At 40.7% G+C, this 25,642-nt stretch overlaps 1 protein-coding gene across 1 annotated transcript in view; it reads right to left on the bottom strand.

Moving 5' to 3' along the window:
• The window catches only part of Cubn (cubilin (intrinsic factor-cobalamin receptor)), a 250,702-nt gene that overhangs the window by 9,277 nt on the left and 215,783 nt on the right, over positions 1-25,642 (bottom strand). The window contains exons 58-62 of the mRNA XM_013014602.1: positions 24,174-24,303; positions 20,044-20,261; positions 4,190-4,398; positions 2,069-2,231; positions 1,244-1,449 (exon numbers count right to left, since the gene is read on the bottom strand). Of these exons, the coding sequence (XP_012870056.1) occupies positions 1,244-1,449; positions 2,069-2,231; positions 4,190-4,398; positions 20,044-20,261; positions 24,174-24,303 (926 nt within the window). The remainder of the gene's footprint in view (positions 1-1,243; positions 1,450-2,068; positions 2,232-4,189; positions 4,399-20,043; positions 20,262-24,173; positions 24,304-25,642) is intronic.

Genomic DNA, 25,642 nt, shown 5'->3' with positions numbered 1-25,642 from the left:
TTTATTCTGTTGGGACAAATATCGAGTTGTATTTGAGGCTGTGTCCCAGAGTTGTCTTATACCCTGCCCACAGCCTTTTGTGGTCAGATGAGGAACCTGCTCTGATCACATTCTTTCAGCTTCATAAAGCCAGAGGGAAATGAAAAGAACTTTGCCTTATCCAATTGGCTATGGTTCTTCTGATGAGTTTATCACTAGGGAACAGGAATTTTGTTGTTGTTGTTGCCAGTCATGGAGTTTGAACTTGGGGCCTGGGTGCTGTCCCTGAGCTTTTTGTGCTCACTGAGAGTGTTCTACCACATTGAACCACAGCTCCACTTCCAGTTTTCTGGGGGTTAACTGATGATAACTTTGCTGCTCCAGCTAGCTTCTGAAGCAATCCTCCGATCTCAGCCTGCTGATTAGCTAGAATCCTAGCTAGGTGTGAGTCACCAGGGCCTGGCTGGAAATAGGAATTTTGTCCTGAAAACCTCTGTCTATGTAGTGGTGACAACCTACTGTCTTGGCTACCATAGGGAGACCTAGGACATATCCCAGTGTTTCAGATTTTCCCCAAATTCAGCATAGCTGGTGTCTACCATGCACTCTGAACATCGGAGAACTATCCAAACCAAATTTTTTATCTCCCCCAACAGAACAGGGAGAAGTGGGAACTCCCAGATTTACCATGGAGGAGGAGACAGAGAGCACTCTGGGAGTCTGTACATGGCATTCTTGGAATAAGGAATGCCCACTGTATACATTTCCTGGGTAATGTCATCACCTCATTAGTCCAGCCCCTACCCACGGGACGAGGATGCTCAGACCTTTGAATCTTGGCGCACTTACATCCAAGCTGTCTCCTAGTGACCCCACCATGGGTAATTAAGACTCATATCTCTCCCTCTCCCTCCCCCCCCATCAATTTCTTTTTCTCTTATAGCACATTAACTGCATTCTGACTGAGCAGGTGTCTAAGGGTCGCCTAGCCAATCTGGATTCCCACGTGGATCCCTTTGATTCATCCTCTGCACAGATCAGCTGATCATGGGTGTGGCCTGTGTGTGGGACTCACTCTCTCCTAGTGCACCCCAGGTATGATACCCAGATAGCCTTAGAAACGGGACATTTGAAGTCTCCTGTCCTACAGGTTCCAGACTCACCCAAGATGTGAGTTGGGGAGATCTGTATACTGCTGAGACAGGATGCGGGACGGAACTGAGATGGTATGTGGTTTGCAATTGGGAGGGCCTGTCACTGTTACCTGCGGCGAGTCCTGGAGCTGTAAGTAGTTCTGCTCGCAGTCCGGGGAGAGCAGCTTCAAGGCATCCACGGTGATCTTCACCTGCTGCTGTGGCGGGGCCTGGATAACCCACGTGCACATGGAGAATGGGAAGCTGGGGGTGGATAAGTGGGGTGATGAAAGACTTTGTGGAATCCAAGTTGCATTATATGTTCCGCCACAAGGCACTGGGAAGGGAAGAAAGAAGCAAAGTAGGAGATGTTTTATTTGTCATTTATAGACACGATCCTTAAAATTCTGCCTTCTTTTCTCCTGCTGCTCTACAGGAAGTAAGCCTACATGATCCTACTCTGCTAAGCACTTGAGATATACTTACACCATTCTATTGAGGATTTGAGATATACCTGACACTATTCTGTTAAAGATTTGGGATATACATCTCTGACGAAAGACCATGCCAAAGTTTGACGACAGATTAAATGGGGTAACGGATGTTTAAGTAACCAACTAAGATATTAACTGCCATTAAGTTCTGGAAATGATGTTGAATTTAAATATATAGTAAGTCTCCTTTTTTTTTTTTTTTTTTTGGTCAGGCCTGGGGCTTGAACTCAGGGCCTGAGCTTCTTTTGCTCAAGGCTAGCACTCTACCACTTGAGCCACAGTGCAACTTCCAGCTTTTTCTGTGTATGTGGTATTGAGGAATCGAACCCAGGGCTTCATGCATGGTAGGCAAGCACTCTACGACCAAGCCACATTTCCAGCCACACTCTGGATTATGTTTATTCAGTGAATAACATAAATGTATTTGATAATATATTTGTAAAAGTCTCTCAATATACTCACTGTCCACAAAAGTGTATGTCACATTAAATCCATCTCTCTCCAAGGATAGGTCACTGACGAATTGAATTGTAAGGAATTTACCAGAAGAGATAAAAGGAGCAGGTACAGTAGAACCACAGAATGTCCCAGCCAAGTCTGCATGTTCATTCTCCCCATCAAATATCTGAAAAAATGAAGTTTGTGAGGTCTCATATGCACATTTTTACAGTACATTAGATAGGAAGTCACTGTAAGTTATGATTAGGGATCTTTGGGTTGATGTTCTTATACATTTGGGAATTTTTGTTTCATTTGTTTTGTCTTGCTTTGTAGCCTACGCTGGTCTGGAACTCATGAACTTAATTCCACCTCTCCAAGGCTGGGATTTCAGGCATGTGCCACCATGCATGACCAAAAGGTGAATTAATTTTAAAAGATAATAGGATTCATATTATAGTGATTTAGGTACAACCTGCTATTATCCTGAATATATATTTTTCCTTCCAGTGAAGTAATTTAAAAAACAATCTATTATTGGAGTCATCAGGTCCATTTCTAGCTTTGCTTCTACTGAATTTTTTATTTATTTTTTTTGGGGGGGTCTGGTCGTGGGGCCTGAACTCTGGGCGTGGGCGCTGTCCCTCAGCCCTTCAGCTCAAGGCTAGCGCTCTACCACTTGAGCCACAGCACCACTTTCCGGCTTTTTTCTTTTTGTTTATATGGTGCTAAGGAATCGAACCCAGGGCCTCAGGCATGCAAGGCAAGCGCTCTACCACTGAGCCACCTTCCCAGCCCTCTACTGATTCTTATTCAAGTCTCTCTTCCCCCACCCATCTCTCTCTCTGGCTTCCTGATTCTGCTCTTAGTCTGTTATTAAAACATCAGCCAGATGCTACGGAGAGCATGAAGTCTGCCCAGGAGCTGCCTAACTGCTTTCAATCCTGTCTGTGCAGACCTTAACAGCAGCCTTCAAGGCCTAATCCAGTGTGCTCTTCTCCAGAGCTCAGGCCTTTCTGCTCTCAATTCTTATCTACTTGCTCACTCATTGGCCTGCACCCCCTCTTAGCCCCTCAGTCACTGCTTCCTACAGTCCTGCAGTCCAGGAGGAACTCTAGCCAAGGAATCTGCCCTTGCAGATGATCCAACTACTTGTCACGAGACCTCAGCTCACAGAAGCCAACTGTAGCCAGGGATGTCTTCCCTCAATATCAACTCCTTTCATTACAGTAGAATAAAGCATATCTTATCGATTGTCTATTTTCTTTTCTCATCTCCCCCCCCTCCACAATAATGTGAAGTCCCACAGGTGGGCAGACTTTCAATAATTTGCTTTGGTGTCCTCAACACCCAGAAACGAGAGATTGGACTACTTCTACACACTTCAGTAGAAAACAGCATCTAAGGAAGCTTCATTATCTTAAATTTCACTGAAATTGGGTCTGTGTGTGTCCTGAATGCATACCAGGACTATACTGTTTCAGAGACTTGGGCACAGCCACAATCCTGGTTGTTTGAATGCTAAAAATGATTATTCACTTCCAAAATAAAAAAGTAAAACACATGGGCCACTAGATGGCAGTGTATCCTTTAGTAAAGACACTTTCAGTTACTCCAGAGCTAAGCAGAGTCGAACATAGAACAGGAGCCGGCAGGCCTTCTCTCCTAGTCACCCTTCCCCAATCTCCTCTCTACCCCCTACTTTTTGCAGTGATGAGGATAAGACTCAGTGTACTGCACATACTAGGCAGGTATTCTAGCACTGAGCTACACAGCCATACAGTGCTCCACGCCTGTATCGAATGCATCTGTTAGCACATCCATGTTTGCTCTCCTGAAGTGTTCCTGGTAGATTTGCATGTGCCACCCTTTCATTTTCTGATCAGACTTCACATTCCCATGGAATGAACTTCAACACTGATCTTAACCTCCCAAGTAGCAAGGATGACAGGTGTGAGCTATTGGCACCCATTGAACATGTATTTTTTAAAAACTTATCCTTATTAAAGAATAACCTGATAATGAGAATATAACATCTGTATCCTGATTGTTCCATCACTGATGGCTCAAAGCAGAAAGACTTCCCATAGGACAAAAACTAGAAGGCTGGGGCCTGCAGATTCTGCCAACGTAATACAGTCTTACCTTTACATAATCATAAGCACATCTGCCCAAAGAGGATGAGTGCTCCAGAACAAAGGTATTGAAGGTGAGGTTGATCAGCTTGTTGTCAGGTGCAGTAATGAACCATATGCAGTTCAGACCCTTGTCGTATCTTCCGTTGGAATCTGAATCGGGGGACACCAAGCTTCCCTGGGAACCGCTCACATACCCACCACATCCGTGCTTAGGCCCTGTCAAAAAGGACACCACATCACCATGCAGATCAAACAGGAGGACCTTTAATTTTGCCTAGATTTGTAAAATAGGTTTGTAAAACAGCACGGTGTCTAGTTTTCCTTACAGGCTTCAGAACATGTAAGGCTGTTCACAGAGCTTGGGCAGGCTTGGGCAATGGTTTTTCCCACTTGTCTTAGCTGTTGCTTTTCTTCCTTTTCTCTTTACTACCATTTCTGAGCCTGAGTCACTCTTTATTACTGCACACTACTCTACAAGCCCAAGAAACCACACTGGAGTCGACATGCATCTTTGGAATGGCTCAGGAGATTTATTCAAGTTTTCTCCACATTGAAACAGCCAATTTTGTTCCATCTCAAGTATTTGCATAATAATACTAGTAGGAAAATGCAGACATGTTTTTTATCTTCTGCTTTTGTGAATAATGTCAAGACTTAAAACAGAATTTATGAAGACTTATTACCTAGCAACCCAAGAAAACTGACTCCTTTATATACTTTTTTATTGAAATGGTGTGCTAGAGAGAGGCTGAGAGGTATTTAACATTACAGTCTATATTATATTCAACCAAACTGTATATTCAACATTTTTTCTTTTCTAAGAGGAAGGGGGAGTTTGTCTGTTTGGAACTAAGAACTTTGCAATATAGAATAAAGACATAGAAAGTGGGGGGAAAAAAGAATAAAGACATAGAGAATACTATAAAGGTAATTCGTCCACTGTGGGAAAAAACAAAGAGGAACAAAATCCTCTGGATTTAGATTTTGTCCACTCCTCTGCCAAAGCAGGCGGCTCGGAAGTGTTGGAGGAAGAGCACAGAAAGAAGAAAACCTTCTTGACGATGTTTAAAGAAACAGTGAGGACAGATTAAGCTCAAAATAGTCAAGAATAGATATAGGGGTTCAACTGCTGCTCCAAGTCATGATCACAAAACTTGCTTACTAGTTGGATGCCATGGGTCAAGTCTGTAATCCTGGCTACTCAAGAGGCTGAGATCTGAGGTCTGTGATTCCAGCCAGGACAGGAACGTCTGTGAGACTCTTATTATCCAAAGAACCACCAAAAAGGCAGAAGTAGAAATGTGATTCAAGAGGTAGAGAGCTGGCTTAAACAAAAAGCTCAAGGACAGCGACCAGGCCCTGAGTTCAAGCCGCAGGACTGGCACATGTGAGTACATACACACACACACACACACACACACACACACACACACACACACACACACACACACACACACACACACACACGGCATAAAAAGCCTGTATTCTACACAAACAGAAGACATGAGCAGCTCCCAAGTTAAATTCCCTTGCCTTGGTCAGTGCTCTTGATCTCATTCCAATTCATCCTTTATCATGAAAAGATAGCTTTCCCCATTAGGGGGTGCTCAGATGTTATACTTGGGTCTCAGCAGGAAAGAAAGACAATGGCAGCCCCATCTCAACCCTGACCACAAATCAAATGCACAGCCGCTGAGCAGAGTTACTTTGAGGACAGGTGCTTTCTTCAGTCAGTCACAGCTGCCCGGCCTGTAGCTCCCAAGTGAGGTGAAACTATCTGCCCAGTCAGACATTTCCTAGAGTTGATATGCCTTCAAAGGCCTGATCCCAAACACAGCCACATTTAGTAACTAGGCTGCAATCATTCCCACCGTTAAGCACTACCACAGCTGTACACCAAGGTTGCTAAAGATTGTGCTCATGAAACATGACTGCAAGCCCTGAGCACACTTGACTTCTAACCGCCTTTCATCTGGTGCAGACTGCTACGTAAAGAAACCACTCAAGCGTATTGGCATGCATAACAGGCAAGAGCAATTACTTAGAGCATTAATGAAATGATATGCTTATGTATTGTTAACTGTTGTTTTCATATTCAAGAGATAACATAGCTGGATGCCAGTGGCTCTTGCATAGCCCCTCAGGAGGCTGAGATATGCAAGATTGCAGTTCAAGGTCAACCTAGACAGAAAGGTCTGAGAGATTTCTATCTCCTATTAACTAGAATAAAGCACACTCGAGTAGTAGAGCACCAGTCATGATCATGAAAGCCAAATTAGTATGAGGCCTTAAATTTAAGCCCTGGAACAAGCACTATATAGATATCTTATATCTATCTGTCTGTCTATCTGTCTATCTATCCATCCTTAAATATCAGACTTTAAACTTTTTTCCTTGGATAATGAGACACTTGTTAAACATTTCTGATTAAAAGAGTGGTAGTGTCAAAATCCAATTTATTAGCTAGTTTGATTAAAAGTTTATCTGGCAGCAGAATATTACATTAAAAGGCAGGGGACCAGAAGAGAAGAGACCTATTAAGAAAACATTTAAGGTTGGCATAGCTACAGCCATTTTGCCTTGAAAGACAAAGCCCAGAGAAAAGACAATCTCTGTAATCTATGGTGCTGGAGAAACTGTATGTTCTCATGTAGAAGATTTAAACTAGATCCATATCTCTCACTATGAATAAAAACTAATTAGAAGTGGACCAAAGATATAAATATAAGATCTGAAACATTGAAATAACTTTAGGAAAACATTTGATAATTCAGGCCAAACAATTGTTTGTTAAACAGGATTAGAATTGCCCAAGAGATAAGAGCAATGGCTGAAAATTGTGTTTGTATTGAATTAAACTTTCTACACATCAAAGGAAACATTTCCTCAATCAAGGGAGGAGCTCACAGGATGGGAGAAAATCTTTACAAGCTAGTAATCAAAGGATTAGCATCGATAATACATTAAAATTTTTAAAAAAAACTAAGTTTCAGAAGAACAAATAACCCAAGTAATACAGGGCAAAGGAATTACAGAGATCATGCTCAAAAGAAGAGTACCAATGGATAACAAATACATGAAGAAGTGTTTGACATCCTAGCCATAAAGGAATTTCTTTTTAAAAGCTGAGATTCCATTGCATTACAATCATTATATGTCCATAGGTAAACAACTAGCAACAAATACTGATTAGATATGTTGGGGGTAGGAAACTTTTTTTTTTGAACTCTGAGCCTGGGCACTGTCCCTGAGCGCTTCAGTTCAAGGCAAGTACGCTACCACTTGAGCCACAGTGTCACTGCTGGTTTTCTGGTGGTTTACAGGAGTTAAGAATCTCATGGACTCTCGTGCTTGGGTTGGTTTTGAACCTTGATCCTCAGATCTCAGCCTCCTGAGTAGCTAGGATTACAGGCTTCAGCCACTGGTGCCCTTCAAAGAAACTTTTATACATAGTTAAGAAAAAGAATGTACAATTTAGGGGCTGGGAAGGTGGCTCAGTGGTAGAGTGCTTGCCTTGCATGCATGAGGCCCTGGGTTCGATTCCTCAGCACCAATAAGAAAAAAGAAAAAACCCGGAAGTGGCGCTGTAGCTCAAGTGGTAGAGCGGTAGCCTTGAGCTGAAGAGCTGAGGGACAGCATCTAGGCCCAGAGTTCAGGCCCCACGACCAGACCAAAAAAAAAGAATGTACAATTTAGTATAGCCAAGATGGTAATTGTTATGGAGTTCAAGAACTAAAAACAGAATTATCATAAGATTCACCTAAATCATTCTTGAGCATGTTATCTGGAGGGTTACATGGGACCAGCCTAGGTACACAATAACAGAGATTTGTTAAAGAAAATGTGATATACATATATATATAAATATAAAAATGAAATATTACCAGGTCATAAATAAGATTGAAAATATGGATATAAAAGGGTGGAACTGGAGATCAACACTTTTAACAAGGTAAACCAAACTCGCTCAGAAAGACAAATATTGCATAATTTTATTTATATGTGGAATCTAGACCTAAAGGATTAATATGACATGATTGTAAAAAGGAAGACTAGTAGATGGAAGAAGGGGGAAAGAGTAGGTGATAGGAAGTGAATTATATATATATATATATATATATCAATAAAACATCAAAAAGTGTTTAATAACAAAAGGAGTGTGGTTAAGAAAGAGTAACATTCATGGGATGAATTTGATCAAAGTATATTATGTGCAAATTGTAAGTATCATCAACATCTTTGTACAAATAATGTGTTAATAAAAATATTTTTCAAAAAAAAAAAACAAATATTGTGGGGCTGGGGCTGAAAAGCTCAGTGTAGGCTGGCAGGGGCAAGGCTCTGGGTACTGTCCCCACCACTGCAAGAAAACAATACAACTAGAACAATGAGAGAATATTACCACAGTGCAAACTGGAGTGAGGAACAGCAATAAAATCAGAGACTTCTACACATTATAGTAATACATTTGCTCAAAAACCCAATGTTATTTTTTTTTAATCAAAGTATCTAGGGGCTGGGAAGGTGGCTCAGTGTTTTGCCTCGCATGCGTGAGGCCCTGGGTTCGATTCCTCAGCACCAATAAGAAAAAAGAAAAAAGCCGGAAGTGGTGCTATGGCTTAAGTGGTAGAGCGCTAGCCTTAAGCTGAAGAGCTGAGGGACAGCGCCCAGGCCCAGGTTCAGGCACCATGACCAGACTCCCCCCCCACCCCCCCAAAAAAAATCAAGGTATCTAGGCAGTTACCAGTGGTTCATGCCGGTTATCCTAGCTACTGAAGAGGCTGAGATCTGGAGAATCTCCAATGAATGCCAGCCAAGGAAGAAAAGTCCAACAGACTGCAGTTCCAAAATAATCAGCAAAACATGAGATCGAGGTTTAGCACAAATAGTTAAGCACCAGCTGAGCAAGTACAAGGCCCTGAGTTCAAATCCTGGTACTGGCAGTATAAAATTCAAGTGATTTTTATCAGTAACTTACTATTGTCAATAAGATAATAGAATGACAATTGATCAAAGTAATTGTTACTGTACATACTTATTATGCAGTAGGTACTTCTACTATTAATAAAAAGGTCATAAATAATGTCATAATAATGCCCTTTGCTCTAGGAAATCTTAGAACTAAGATCCCTAAAGTGTTGGCACCAAGACTCTATAGTGTGAGTTGTAGATACTCTGCTCCTAATTCTTCAGTTTTTCTGTCTCTCCTCCCTTTCCTTGAAGGCCAATAGAATGGACAGAGTACTTTTCATACCTACTCAATATTAAGCTTAGCCCTATGACTTGGTTTAGGTGATGAGAACTAGTAGTCAGGAGGTAGGTCAGGCTGAGTTATATGTGACTGGCGGTGTTTTCACTCTGTTTTCTGTATTCCGAGTAACTGCTGGTTCAGAAAGTAGACTCAAGTGAGCAGATGAGAGCTGTGGCCAGACACTAAAGCCACGTGCAGCTACATGCAGCCCAGAGGCAGAAAAGGCCCAGGCCTGCCAAATGCCAGGATGATGAACACAGTTTGTTACTGCAGCATTATGGTGGTGACACCAAATGAATATACACACATGGCTCGTCAGACTTACGAAATATAATGGAGTACATTGATTGGTTAAAAATACCCACCTTGGATAAAGAAGACAAAGGACTAACATCATCATCATCAGATAGTCATGGCCTAAAGAGTCAGATAACTGAACAAATCACAAACCCTGCTCACAGCAGTGAGCAAATTTTGCTGTGGTGTGAGCAGGAGCGATGGCTCTCATTGTCCATGTCAGGGCTGGAGGACCATGCACCGCTCTTTCTCCAACTATAGAATGCATAGGCGTGTGCTCATGGGAAATGTAAGGAGGGATGTAATGAAGAAGGGCATAAGCCAGGTACTTGTGGCTCATGCCTGTCATCCTAGCTACTGAGGACTGTGGCTCAAAGCCAGCCCAGGCATGAAAGACGGTGAGACACTTACCTTCAATTAAAAAACTGGAAATGGAGCTGTGGCTCAAAGTGGTAGAGAATTAGCCTTGAGCAAAAGAGCTCAGGGACAGCGTCCAGGCCTTTAATTCAAGCCCCATGACCAGGGGAAAAAAAAAAGTGGGGGAGCATTTACCAAAATATGCCACATTACTATTTCTGTATTTCAGTTTTCTAAGAAACTAAAATAGTCCCACTTGCAAATCACTTGTAAATAGTTGCTGATATTTTGAAGTCATTCTTTCTACTGATGGAGGACATCTTAACCTTGCTGTTTTTGGCATCATAAATCCATCATCTTCCTCAATATTACACATTTTCCCACTGTCCAGACAACACTCATCCATCAGTGGCTACTTCATCAGACAGGCAGACACACCCTGTGCTCAGGAACAAATGTCACTCTAACCTTTGTCCCTAAATTGGAAATATTTCACTCAAAACAAGCTATTTCTTTAAAGAAGGAAAACATGTTGGCTAAAGAACTGTTGGGAATATAAAACTATAATAGGCAGTGAGACTCCGGGCCAGATCTACTTAATTAAAAATCAGAAACTGAATCCTAAATGATTTCCCTCTAATGATTAAACTTCAGAGAGATGCTCAACCCAGGTTCCATTTGATAAAGGAAGAAAGAGTTGTCTTATCTAGCTGAACACATCTTGAAGGCCTTGTTGGCATATGATCCATTTTTTAAGCAGTTATTTTGAGAACTGACTTTTTTGTGGCTGGGATTTTCTGAGGTTTTCATGATGTTATTCCTGTGTCTTTCTTTCTTTGGACATCTACTGCTCAAGTGGTTGAAGGCTAGCTGGACTTAATAGATAAAGATCAGGCATTTTCCTGTTTCCCAAGACAATCTAGGGCTTTAGACAACTAATAAAGGAGTCAGTGTGAAGGAAGTGCATTTAAGTTTCCAGGGAGCTGGGAGAAGCCAACATAGCATCCTTTTAGCCACATAAGGATGTAAGGCTGGGGCCTCCAAATTTTGTCTTCTATTTTCTTCCCCACCACCCCCCCACCTCCGCTTTCTTTGTTGGTCATGGGGCTTGAACTCTAAGCCTGGGCACTGTCCCACAGCAATTCAGTTCAAGGCTAGCACTCTACCACTTGAGCCACAGTGCCACTTCTGGCTTTTTCTGTTACTTCTGGCCTTTTCTGTTTATGTGGTGCTGAGGAATGGAACCCAGGGCCTCATGCATGCGAGGCAAGCACTCTACCACTGAGCCACCTTCCCAGCCCCTGGGTCCTCTTACTTCTTGTCTGTACCCCCTGAAATAGGTTGCATCTGTAACTTTGTATATATATTTTCTTCATAGAATGAAGTCTCCCCAGTGAACCCTTCTCATCCTTCCAAAAATAATATTGTCAGTGTGCTTGTTTTATAGGTAAGAAAATCAAGATAGAACAGCTAAGCCCATTTTTCAATGATCAAGAATTTTGGGAAGCATAAACTGTGTTTGAACTTAGCAGGTGGTGCTCCAATGTTTATAATCTTACCCACTCTATTGAACTTCAAGAATCACTCTCAGAGAGCTTCCACGTTCCTTTCCTATGAAAAAGTATTTGGCATACTGAATTTATGTTGACTTCTTGAATTTTCTTTTTGGGGCACAGTTGGCAAGGAAACGGACTTGGCCAAATTTATCTTTATAACCTCAAAGAAAGGCTTACTGCCTTCATGGATAGCAGCTGGAGCACTGTTGAATAAACTATAAAGGAATAATCAGAAATGCAAATTATTCTCATTAGATGAAGCCTTGCATTCTAGTCTAAGATTATGAGGGAATTTCTTGTAATTAAGTCTAAATGTGTGTGTGTGTGTGTGTGTGTGTACACACATATACTTTTTCTTAACAAAATGAGTTTTTGATTTTATGAATCAGCTCATTGCCAAAACTAATTTAGCTGACCTTTGTGGCATATCTGATTGTAAGGATTTCAACAGAATCAATAAAAATGTCACAATTAGATTTAAAACGCCATTTGAAGGGCAGCTTGGTGGTGGGAAAATGCCCCTTTAGCTACAAGTGTGAAATAATAAATGATATTGGGGCAATTGCCTAACAAATTTGAATCCCTGACTATTAGATTTCAGCAGGAACAGCAAATTCATTTATTTGTAAAATTCAGAACATACTAACGTGCGGCCATACTATTCAGAAGAAGTATGACTTTGTTTATTCAACAAGGACAACTGCAAAATCAAGTTAGCAAAATTTGGAAATATTCTATATTTTTAAAAGGCAGAATTAAAACTAATGTGCTGAATAGTCATAATATGATCTGTAATATAAAACAGATGGGATTTACTGGATACCAAGTATGGAGTTTTTAATAATAATTTAAAGAAAGGAATGGAATTGTTTTATTACTGCTGTTGATGGGATAGTTTCGGCCTTGTGCTATTGATTTCAACTTTTACTACTCAGATGGCAGCATTATTTAATGATGAAGGAATTCTTTTCCTATGTCTTAAGATCTGGCTATATTATATTAGTAAGTCATTTCATTTCTTGGTGCCTTAGTGCCCCATTTTGTAAACTGAATTCTATGAGCACAAAAATAAAATGTCTACATTATTTCATCATCTTGGAATCCTGTGGTAAGGGGGAAGTCAGTCTCAAGCTACAGATTATTTATTATAGAGAGTTCTTATCCTCATTTTCCAATGCAATTGTCTATTTATCTACCTATTCATCTACTTACCTATCTTCCTTATAAGTACATCCTTATATAGTTACATTAGAAATGTAATTGTGTAAATTGTATTTGTCTGTACCTTTGTTATTTATGCAACTATTGAATCAATAATAAGATATAGTACTAGTACATAAATATTACCTAATAGGAGAATACATCAGACCATATACTTTGGTGAATATAATTATATATGAAGGTTAATACTATTTTCCTTGGAAGTGGTGCTGTAGCTCAAGTGGTAGAGCACTCGCCTTGAGCTGAAGAGTCGAGGGACAGCGCCCAGGCCCAGAGTTCAAGCCCCACGACCGACAAAAAAAAAAAAATACTATTTTCCTTAAGTCTGACCAGAGTAAGGTAGTTGAAGATCCTGCAGGATTTATTACTAGTGTAGTTCCTTGAGAATACTGTTCCTATTTTGTGGGAAGGAGGAAGGACATTGGTTTCTGTGGTCATGTGTGGTGTTTCTACAGTGACCGTATGGCACTAAATGTGCTGCATAGGTCTGGACCCAGATTACCAGGCAGTGGTACAAAACCGGGCAGCACCACTTGGTGAATGTAGAGAGAAACAGTTGTGACTCAGTAAAGTGGTATCTCAGGAAACACACCACAGGCTCTCTCCCCATGCCAGGGAGTTTTTGTCAGTTGCCACAGGAGCACAGAAAGCTGACTAAGAAAGGCAGGAGTGTGGGAGCCAGTAGAACTGGGTTCAAATGCTCACCAATGCTTTCACTAGATGTAAAGGGCTTCATCATATTTCCCTCTGTTCCGTGAGGGTGATTCCTGTCTCTTAGGGGGTAGTTGTGAGACTTAGAAGGAGTAAGCTACATCAGGCAGTATATACCTCATCTGGCATGAGGTAGATATGGATGCCACAGGATTTGGGACAAGCAAGTGTGCAGAATGTAAAACAGGGTAGCAGACTCTTCACATCTTAGACCAAAGATCACATAGCTCCCATCACTAACAGTATTTTGTTTCTAAATAATTCATTTGCATCCAAGCAATGTTTGCAGATTTTGTTGCTGACTGAATGTGTTTTGCTTTTCTGTTCCTGGCACATTCCACCAATGCTGAACACAGAATAATGCTTGTAATCTATGATTACAACTAATTTCAACCCAAAGGTAAACGTTACCTTCTGTGAGACAGCACTGGGCTGCATTGAGAGGAGACTGGAAGGGCTCAGGTCTTGGACAGAAAATAAATACATTACAGTTCACATTCATCTGAATATCTGTCATCGTTTATCTTTTGTATTTTAAAAGTAACTCAGTTTTGTCCCTTTTTCCGACCAATCGCATCTGCTTTATTCCCCCAAGGACAACTGGAGAAGGAATCTGGTCATTAGGGTAAGATGGAAACACCAACTTGACTTGGATATATAGTCATTAAAAAAACCTTTCCTTTCTTCCTGCTGATTTGGAATTTCACTTCAATCTGTTTTTGTAAGGTTTTGGTGAACTAAGCAGTCCTTGGTTTCTTGATCCTATTCCCACACTCTAAGCTCAGCACACACACACACACACACACACACACACACACACAAGTTTTCAATACAACCCACAAAGAATAACCTGCAGATAACCTTGTCTTTAGAATAGTGCCCCCTGGGATGCCTAATCAACAGTGAGAGTTACCAGGCGAGAGTTACCGGGGCGGAAGCAAGCTCAGTCTAGTTTGCTTTAAATAGGTTTAGGGTTTCAGCTCATCTCATTCACTGACATCATAACCCACAGCAAATGACATTAAGAAATCAGATAACTAACATCCCCCTGCCCATTTCTAGTGAGTCATAGCCCCATTATTGCTAACCTGAGAGTCCTGTCACTTATCAAATTGTTCCAATGATAATCCCATTAATCTGACTGTCCTTGTGCTTTAAAACTTTGTGGATGGTGGAAGAAATGCACAAACACATTTTCAATGTCAGTAAATGTTGTAAAATATAATCTCTAGTTCGGCTACAGCAATTGTGAGTGTTTCTCAGAGTTTAAACTTAACAGCACAAATGGGAAAGCTAAATAAAACATGAAGCTGATGTCTGCAGTGGACATGTTGTATTGGTTCCCATTTGAGAATCCCATAATGTTCATCCTTGTGACCTAGACTATCGTTGGGCTTTCTTTGCTTCTTTTCTTATCCTCTCTTGGAAGTGAATCTGAGTTAATATTATATCTCATAATGAAATGGAATCTTCAGGGCTTGTGTAGTGGTGTATGCCTGTAATGCCATATATACAGGAGATGCAGAAAGAAGAATCATAGCCTGAGCCCAGCACCAGGTAGAACATAAAACCCCATCCGAATTATAAACTAAAAGCAAAAAGGGCTCTTAGAATTAAAAGGTCAAATCCTAGTAATCTCCAAAAGTAAGAAAAGGGCTAGGAAGGTGGCTCAGTGGTAGAGCACTGGCCTTGAGCTGAGGGGCTGAGGGACAGCGCCCAGTCCCAGAGTTCAGGCTCCACAACTGACAAAATAATAATAATACTAATAAATTCAAATTGAATTATAAATACTTCCATTTGTGGATTTTTTTGTTTTGTCTGTGGTGGGGCTTGAACTCTGGGCCTGCGCGCTGTCCCTCAGCTCTTCAGCTCAAGGTGAGCGCTCTACCACTTGAGCTACAGCGCCACTTCCGGTTTTCTGGTGGTTTATTGGAGATAGGAGTCTCACGGTCTCTCCTGCCCAGGCTGGCTTTGAACCAAAATCCTCAGATCTCAGCCTCCTGAGTAGCTAGGATTACAGGCGTGAGCCACCAGCGCCCGGCCCATTTGTGGATTTTTATTTGTCTATTGCTTTTTGTTTTTTGATAGGGCCTTATACGTGCTAGGCAGGTGCTTTACCACCTGAACCATGCCCCATACCCTTCTTCCTTCAGTTATATTTCAGATAAGGGCTCACAGTTTTGCCCAGGAGCAGACTCAGACTGGGAACCTCCCACTTCCGGTCTTCTGCAAAGCTGCGATTATAGACCCATATATAAATTACCATGCTTAATTACTGGTTACGGTAGGAGCGGGCTATATCACTTTTCCCCCCGACCCCGGTACTGACACATGATCCTTCTATCTCTGCCTTTCAAGCAATGGTGATCACAGGCATGAGCCATCTTGACTAGCCATTTATTCTTTAATTCAGGCATACAACCAATAGTGATGGAGCAATAATACAAGCAAGGCCTCTTTAAGGTCTACAGGATATTACTACAATTCACTTTTAGATATAGAAAGTACCGCAGGACGGCAATGGTTGGATGGCAGCAGGAAGTGGGTAAGAAAAAGCAAGAGATCATGGTCTCTTGAAGTGCTGCTCTTGAGAATGACAGGCCTGGGCACTACTACAACTCAGCCATCCTCCTCCCCGGTAGGAGTTAGAAATCCAGAATTTCATCATTGCTTCCTCGTGCCATGGTCTTCCTGCCTGCACAGGAATCAGCTACCTCATCGGTGTCAGATTCTTACAAGATAGAAAGTGGTAATATTTCAAATGGATGTTCTCGTTGTGGATGGAAATTGAGCTTGGAAATGTTAGAGGACTCTAAAGGATGTGTCTCGAGGCAGTGACATAATGAATCAACTGGATCGTCCCCACATTCATCTTGGTCTTTAGCTGTTTCCATTTGGTTTGTCTACTTTTGTGGAGCTGTGATTCATTCTGTCTTTTTTAGATGGACATGGGCTGTGATGCTTTGAGAGGTCTGTCTTTGTCTCATGGCAAAGGTCTGGAGTCTGACCTGAGTATCTGGATTCGTTCGCCATATGGCAAATGCTCGGGTGAAGGGAGACAGAGTCCCAGCCTCAGCACGTAAGCTGTTTCCAGACACTCATGTCACTTTTCTGTGACACTGCTGTCTTCTCTAGGCATAGGGCTTTGTCCCTGGGGATATGTCATCCCCTGGGAGGGATCTTCATCTCACTTGGATGCACTGATTTTAATGCCCAAGAGATTACTTTAACCACGTTCATTGTTGTATGCTGGAGATTTGCTTAGGTGGTACAGAGAGTATTATTTTAGAAAAAAAAATGATCCCAATGGGCTATACAACCAATGTATTTACTTGAAGTCCCTCACCATATCCTGCATTGGAAGTTTGGGACACATGGGATGAGTGTCCTGTAAAGTCTACCTGAGCAGCATGCAGCGTGAGGTCAGGCCAGGGAAGGAGTCAGGGCAAGGATGGGTCACAAGGGTGATCAGCTTCATCCCTAACCCTGAAGCAGAGGCATGCTTCTAAGCATGGAAAGCTGAAGCTATGACAGCACGTTACTAGAATAAAGGATGGCTTTGTTAGACTTTAGCCAAATCTACAGAAGTAATGATTTAACATGATAGGATTACAGAGCTGGGGCAATTTGATAAAAGACAAGTAGCTGGTCCAGAAAAGTGATGGGTCAATTCAGATATATTGATAAATTCAGAGTCTCCTACAACCCTGAAATCCACTATGATTATTTAACTAATTGTCAATCATTTAGGATCAATTATCGCTGCAGTGCTGAAGTACATGGGGAGACAGAAAAGCGAATTTGGATTGTAGTTCCATAATAGTTGCTTTGCTTTCTCCTTACCTTATACCCCACACTCTGTTCTAATGGCGCCAGATCAACTAAAGGACCCCACTTAACTACATTATCTAGTAAATCAGCAACCATGGGATAGTTCCCCTCAAATTCACTCTGACCCACTCACTAGCAGTCCAAATACAACAAACACAGAAGAAGTTTAACTGATGACTACATAATGATGTAAACCCAGTTCTTTACTGACGGCTGAAAAATTAAAGCAGATGCACATAAATTATTGTCAAGTGTGTAATCTAAACAGCAAAGCAGCAAAACTCGGGGACTTTGTTAAGATAAAACGAAATGGAAATGTCACAGACAACAATGGTCTTCTCTTCCCATGAATTATTTACTCAGTGAAGATACTGTTTTCTGGGTGAACTGATAGCCTTGGAAACAAGAATTCACTGTGTGGTAGAAAGTCAGTGTCTCTTTGCTCACAGGAAAGGCAGGGTGGATTGCCACGGAAGAGAAGGAAGTGGAAAAGTATACACAATCAGTCAAGTCTGAAATGTTTTAAAACCAGATATGTAACTAAAAGATTGTCTAAACTCTACAGCTAAAACTGTATTTGTTATCACTTCTCCTTTTCCTCAACACATATACACACACACTCACACACATACACATGTACAAAACCTAACGAAAACAAGATTGAAGTTATTCTGACGGATCAGTACATTCACATGTACAACAAAATCCTAATCCTTAGACTGAGAGTTAAAAATGATCACTGTGGTTTTGTCTAAATTATTCATTGAATGTCTCCAGTTGGACAATAAAATTTATACAGATGAGACAGAGGTCAAACTCCTCATAGAAGACAGTTGAAGCACAATGCCAGCGAGATATGAAATTCTATTTCTTTTCACTTCATTTTAACTTTCTCTGTGCAGCCAGGGGAACCCAGCAGGTTACCATAAGCATTCAAAGATTCACACAGGGACAGTGGTCCTGACAGTGTATGGCGTTTTCTCCTATGCAACCTCAGTAAAATCCCAGTCACTCAACAATCATCTCCTTTATAGCTCAGAAAGCCCATACTAATTTAACGAAGCTAGTGAACTCTGGCTAAATTGGGACACAGTGCACAGGACAACCATGTGAAAGAGCTTCAGGACATCCATTTCAGTGGTCATAAGCACAGATTAGAGTGAAGAAAACCTTGCACAAATACAGACATAAGCCATTTGGTGGCACGGTCTGTGCCAAAGGCCAGAATATGAGTGGTTTTTGCAAAATGATCGCCAAAGGAAAATTCATTTTTCTTTCAAAGCAGCCTTATGTGTTTTGTACCCAAGTTTGCTCACAGCGTTCTAAAGAAGCAATACTCCATGAGCCAAGGGAGGCTTAAAGGAAGGGAGGAGGTAAAATTATTTTTGTGATGTCTGTACTGCATAGGAGCTTTCCAAACTCAAATGGCTACTTTATTCTTTCAAGAAACATGCATAAGCATAACCCACCAAGAATAAGGAGTTTCAGGGAAGCTGTGATTTTATATAAGAAAGATGGAGATTATTCATACTACAGAGTAAGTAGAAAGAAATGCCTTGAAAAGTGAGTTACAATCATTTATTTTAGGAAAGTGCTCAGATTTTTCTGAGTCTTCATAGTATATCAGATTTGTTAGAGGAGTTGTTAGATTTCAGAACATTAATCACATCAATATTCAAATGGAAAAATCAAGACATTCTCCAGAATCAAATATAAATGGTGCCATGGATTCTGCACATCTAAACAGAGAACTGATAAATGGCCTTTTATTTGAAATGATTTTAACTTTTGAGCTAATTTTATATAGATAATTGTTTTTGCCACACAGTAAGAATGAACTGGGTCATTATTAATTTATTTGCATAGCTACCTATACCTGTCATTACTCAGTGATTCCAAGATATTCTCCCCAGCCAAAATTTCTTCTCAAGTTTCAACTCCATACTAGATACTTCCATTAGCTATCTGATATGCTCTTCAGCCCAAACAAAATATGTTTTTCCCCCTAAGTCTTACAGTAAGGTACCACACACCAGCCAACTCTCCAAAGATCTCAACTCCCATTCCCATCGAATGTTGGCTTCCTCTGAACCTTGGCAATTCTTACCTTTTTCTCTTTCTCCATTCTCAACCAGTGCTTTTTTAAGTCTTTGGCATTTTGTACCCAGGTTTCTGTGGTAATATTCATTCTTTTCAAGTTATAATAATGCAGAGCCTTCCTTTTTTTTTTTTTCTTATTAGTTCAGTCTGACCGAGGGGTCATGAGTTAAAATTCTCCAAGGCAAGGACTGGGAAGGTGGCTCAGTAGAGTGCTTGCCTTGCACGCATGAAGCCCTGGGTTCAATTCCTCAGCACCACATAAGCAGAAAGAGTCAGAAGGGGCACTGTGGCTTAAGTGGTAGAGCACTACCCTTGAGCTGAAGAGCTGAGGCCCAGAGCTCAAGCCCTATGACAGACACCCCCCGCAAAAACAAATAATTCTCAAAACACTTTCCTATGCTAAATGTAAAGTCAACAAAGCCAATGGGGACTTTTTGATCAGCCCTCCTTTAAGGGCTTAAATGGAAAGCTGCTGTAGTCATGTGGCAAACAAGTAACAGAAGTGATGAACAGAATGTACGTGTTCAAAATTCTTACCTATTGTCTGCCGGTAAGTTACCTTCCAGCCTCTTGCTGTGAGGTAAGAATCTGTCTTGAACAACAGGGTCATGCTACGATTGCTGCTCTTGATATTTGCAGGGGGTGTAGAACCACAGAATTTGCCAAGAAGTGGAGCGTTAGTATCAGAACCATCATAAATCCCCAAGTAGTCCTGGGAGCAGAAGGCGGAAGGATCCACATCAAAATCACTGAACCTGTAAAATGCATTTTGTTAATACTGATGGGTCTTCTTTGGAGGCCTATTACATGGTCGCTTTCCTTCTTGTAAAATTTAAACAGGCATACACAAAAATCAATAGCAAAGCACCCAAGCTTCACTTGTCAGGAACTATTATTATAAAACATAGCTTTACTCATAAATTGAAAATTTAGCCATACACTTTCTTTTTCTTTGGAATAACCACAGTATGCCCAAAACTGTGCTAGAAGCTAGAGATATAAAGACTGGGTATGTGGCTCAGTGGTAGAGTGCTTGTCTCACACGCATGAATCCTGTGTTCAATTCCTCAGCACCACATAAACAGAAAAAGCTGGAAGTACCCCTGTGGCTCAAGTGGTAGAGCATTAGCTCTGAGCATAAGAAGCTCAGGGATAGTGTCCAGGTTCTGCGTTCAAGTCCCAGGACTGGCCCCCAAAAAAGAAAATGACAGGTAAGGTACAGTACTATATTTCAAAGACTTGACAGTCCAGCCCATTTGAAAGTCTATTTGAGATCAAGTATTTGACAAATTGAACTTGTCACTCTAGCAACATTTCATTGTAAATATGGCATCTCCTCTTCCCTTGTTACCGTTGTAAGATTTTAAGGCAACTAGCCAACTCTTAACTATGGGATGGCCACTGAGGTAATACAGAGGAAGAAATTCTAGCTTTACAATGAGAACTTCCTTCTGCATATCTGAGTGTGAGACACTGGCACCTGGTTTATGGAAGAATTTCTAAAACCTAATACTGGTTTTGCTTCCATGCCTTGCCACTACACTGGTCGTCATGGAAACAAAAAATAAAAAAGATGACGCTCCCATCATCCAGGGCTGCCAAGGGGCCACCAAAAGAGCTTCCTTGCCAAACACACTGAACATAGACTCACACATGAGAAATAAACATACAGATGTGCTGCCGTATTTTTTGTTACAACGAATAGCCTTTACTGACAAATGCATCCTTAACTTTTTCTTGGTTACCTTAATCAGCAGGGGTTTGTTTTTTTTTGGGGGGGGTCAGTCATGGGGGGCTGAACTCTGAGCCATGGGGGGGCTGAACTCTGAGCCTAAGCATTGTTCCTCAGCTCTTCAGCTCAAGGCTAGTGCCCAACCACTTGAGCCACAGCGCCACTTCCAGCTTTTTCTGCTTGTGTGGTGCTGAGGAATCAAACCCAGGGCCTCATGCATGCGAGGCAAGCACTCTACCACTGAGCCAACTTCCTAGCACCTTAATCAGCATTTTAATCGAGGCATTAAAATCTAAATTAAAATCAAATCTATGTTAACATTAAATCTAAGTTAAAGTTAGCATTTTAATCTAAATGTTGTCATTTTAAGTCGTGAGTCTGAGTTGTCCAACAGGCAAGGCTTTTTTGTTCTATGGTTTTATTTCAGAATTTGATCGTAGAGATTTATTATACCATCTTTTTTTCTATATTCACTTAAATTCTTTGATAGCCTGTTCTTGTTTTATGTTTGGCTGATTTATTAATATTTTTGATAGAAGTGTGAATAAATAACACAACAACATAACTATGAAAATATCAATTAATTAAACATTGTAAAAAGCCTAAAGGAAAAATAATCTGTTAATCTTTTTCTTTTCTAAAGTTTGTTAGTTGCATGTTTTCAAACTGACAGGGAAGATCAAGTTTAAAAAATTGCTATTTTCTTCAACTATATGTAACATCCAATGTTCTTATAAAAGAAGATCAGGATACAACAATAGTTAGGGCATTACCACTACATATTTATTTTTTTCCTACTCACAGCTGGTTCCCTACCACCAGTCATAACACCACTTCCATCTATATTTATGCTGTACAGATAACATAATATTTTCCACATATGAAAACACAGAAAAGAGCTGAGTTTCCAAGGGAACTCATCCCTGTGTTGGCTTTTTATTTGACATCATTGTCTGAGAAAAGCACAGAATCTATCTGGAAAAGCACACTGGTAGGAAACTTCATGTGGCTAGTTTTTTTCAGAGCCTCAGTAGAAAGATTTCTGTTTCAGTAATATCTGTAGGAGTGTGTTTGTCATAGAATGGAGCATTATGCTAACTGTACAATGAATAACTATTCAGCATTCATATATGAACTATAATATGGTAAACTCAAAAATCTAAGCTGAAACATGTTATATATTCATATATATACATATATATATATATATATTCCTTGTTATGATGTCAGTTAAATGTTTGTGTCTCCCCAAGTTCCTATACTAAAACCTTAACACAAAGAGAAAGTATTATCTGCTGTGGTCTTTGGATCAGAGCCCCCATAATGGGATTACTGGTCCTATGAAAGAAAAGAGGCCCAAGAAAGACTTATAGAAGGGACCTTAGATGGGCCAGAAGGTGGATCTTCACCAGATACCTGTCCCAGACTTCCCAGCCTCCGATACTATGAGAACTATTGTTGTTTTATGCGCTATTCATCTTATAGTATTATGTTATAACAGCCTGATCAGAGTAGGAACCTGGAAGTTCTTCCTCTTCTTTTATCCCTAGGTCCTAAAAAGGAAACAAATTGAGCTCGGTGAAAATTGTCTCACCAGCTGACATACATGAGGTCCTTGGTAGAGTAGAGTGTTTATTGTCTTCTGGGCAGAAAATAGCCACAGACAAATAGGGGAATGGGAAATATTTAGAGTCCCAGCCCATCAAACTGCAGTGTGGAAAATCCCATATTTCCATGAACCAGACCAACTTTCAGAATTTCCTGCCATGCCCTATTTATTTTGGACACCGAGGTGTTAGCTCTATGTCATCTGAGGCACAGGCAGGCATTGTTGATCTACTCTGGAGCATAGAAAGTGGTCTGTCCTTCATCAGTTTTACTGAGATTAAGCAGAATAAGAAAGAGAATTTCCTCATGAGATAACGTATCTCGGAAGTAGCATTGTGGCTCAAGTGGTAGAGCACTTGCCTTGAACTTAAGAGCACAGGGACTGCGCCCAAGCCCAGAGTTCAAGTCCCACGACCAACCAAAAAAAAAAAAAAAGAGAGATAACGTATCTCGTACAGAACTAGTTTAGAAGTGTTCCAGAAACAGTGAATTTCCCAGAAGAAATAATTTTCATAGGAAATTCGTCTTTGAGAGTCAGCACAGAGACGTGTTTTTGGAAGATACCTGCTAGGGATTCAGGTTTGACTCTGTTTAAATGTATATGACGTTGGGAAAGATACTCTGCTCTCAGAGAGTCTCCATTTTCTTATTGATGAAATGTGAAATATTGATCTCTATTGCAGAACTCTTAGGAATAAAATAGGAAGCCAGTGGCTTACATCTGTAATCCCAGCTACTCTGGAGGCTGAGATCTGAGGATCACAGTTTAAAGCCAGCACAGACAGGAATGTCTGTGAGATTCTTATCTCCAATAAACCATCAGAAAACTGGAAGTGGTGCTGTGGCTGAAGTTGTAGAGTGCTAGCCTTGAGCTGAAGAACTCAGGGATGGCGCCTAGGCCCAGAATTCAAGCCCTATAACCGAAAGACAAGGAAAAAAAACGAATAAAAAAGAATAAAATAGGAAAGTTCTAAGCAATAATTCTGGTATATCATAAATATCCAACAACTTTTATCTACTTTCTCACCATCTTGTATTTCAGTGTGGACTCAGCACAAGACAACCATTTGGTTGTTTTGGAATTGCTGGGAAATTGTAACAATTTGTAACAATAATTGTACCAATGATTTCCTATGAATCTCCATAGTGTTGCATAGAAATTGAGAGGTCCATTTCCCAGGTTTCACTGCAATGAGAACCCTTGATCTCTTTCTCTACAAGATTCCTTCTAGACCAGTGAGAATCCAGGTTTTCTGTCAGTCACAGATAGCTCTTCTTTGAATAAAGCAGAAAGTGTTTGCCTTGAAAGTGATTGAGGCTCACTTACTTGAGTTGAACAACTCTGTCTTCCCTCACGGTGATTTTGTACAAGCAATAAAGGTTGTCTGGGTAGTTTTTGAATGAGTAGGAAGTACTCCTGAGAGTTCCAGAGGATGCGTTGTACTCACCACCACAGGCTGCAACAGAAGGCAAAGGAGCACAAACACACAATTAATACTCACTGCATGGAAAAGTGTGTATTTATGAGTGTATGCCATTACTGGGGATTGAACTCAAGGGCAGGATTCTGTTCCTAAGTTTTTTTACTTAAAACTAACACTCTACCACCTGAGCCACAGCTCCAATCCCAGCCTTATCCGGTGGTTAATTGGAGATAAGAATCTTACAGACTTTCCTGCTTGGGATGGCTTTGAACTTTGCTCCTCAGATCTTAGCCTCTTGAGCTGCTGGGATTATAGTGCTGGGTGGAAAATTAAGTTTGAAATATCCTGTACTATGGTATTATTTTTCTAAAAGAGACAACAATAACTTTAAAGAAAGTGTGTTTAGTAATAATTCTGATGTTTACCACTGGGTAAGAAATAACAGACCATAAAGAAATAGAAACAAGAAAGAAAGGTTTAAGGGACGCTTCAGAAACAAGTCAAGTCCGATTGAAAGTCATAAAGAACATTTCACATCTTGAGATGTAATGGTCCTTTCCTTCAGCTTAACTGATAAAGTAGGAGAGATGACAGAGATTTTGAGATGTTTCTAAAAGGCAGGCAGAAGCCATTAGAAATGACAAAATAATGGCATTTGCAGGGAAATGGATGGAGCTAGAAGGAATCATGTTGAGCGAGGTAAGCCAAGAGCGAAGAGACAAACGGTACATGGTCTCCCTGATAAGTGGATGATAAATCCAAAATGTTAGGTGATACGACAAAACTAACAGGACTTAAGAAACAAAGAACTCCTGCTCATCTGGTTGAACCACTACTAAATATCCCCACGCTGCTGATCACATGTATGGTGTATAACATGTGAACACTGTTATATATTACAGACTGTGATAGACAATTTGTTCCAGGAAAGTTAGAATGAACTTGTGACTTAGAAACTATGTAATCACTTAATCACAATCAAAAAAAAAAAAAAAAAAAGAACTTTGGGGAAGGGGAAAACAATGGAGGGGCTAACAATGTTCAAGAGGAAGTGTACTCATTACCTCACTCATGTAACTGTAACCCTCTGTATAGTATCTTTACAATAAAAAAAAATAAATAAATAAAAGGCAGGCAGAAGGCTCCAGAGGAGGTGGGAGGAACAGAGGGTGCTGGGTAGCTAGGGAGTGGCAGGAAGCAGACACAATCCAAGGCATGTTCTAGCCATAGATATTTGGGGAAGGTTGCATTCTAGAAATGTTAAATCATATAGATTTAGTTCTTCTCTGTTAGGGATAGGACATCACAATGTCAAGTATTAGAAACCATTCTTGGAACATTCTGGTTTGGTCCCCTCTGTGGGTCAAATGAT

The sequence above is a fragment of the Dipodomys ordii genome, unplaced genomic scaffold (assembly GCF_000151885.1).
Source record: "Dipodomys ordii isolate 6190 unplaced genomic scaffold, Dord_2.0 Scaffold24, whole genome shotgun sequence".
Taxonomy (NCBI): domain Eukaryota; kingdom Metazoa; phylum Chordata; class Mammalia; order Rodentia; family Heteromyidae; genus Dipodomys; species Dipodomys ordii.
Note: the sequence above shows the minus strand (reverse complement) of the source record. Positions and strands in the feature narration are given on the sequence as shown.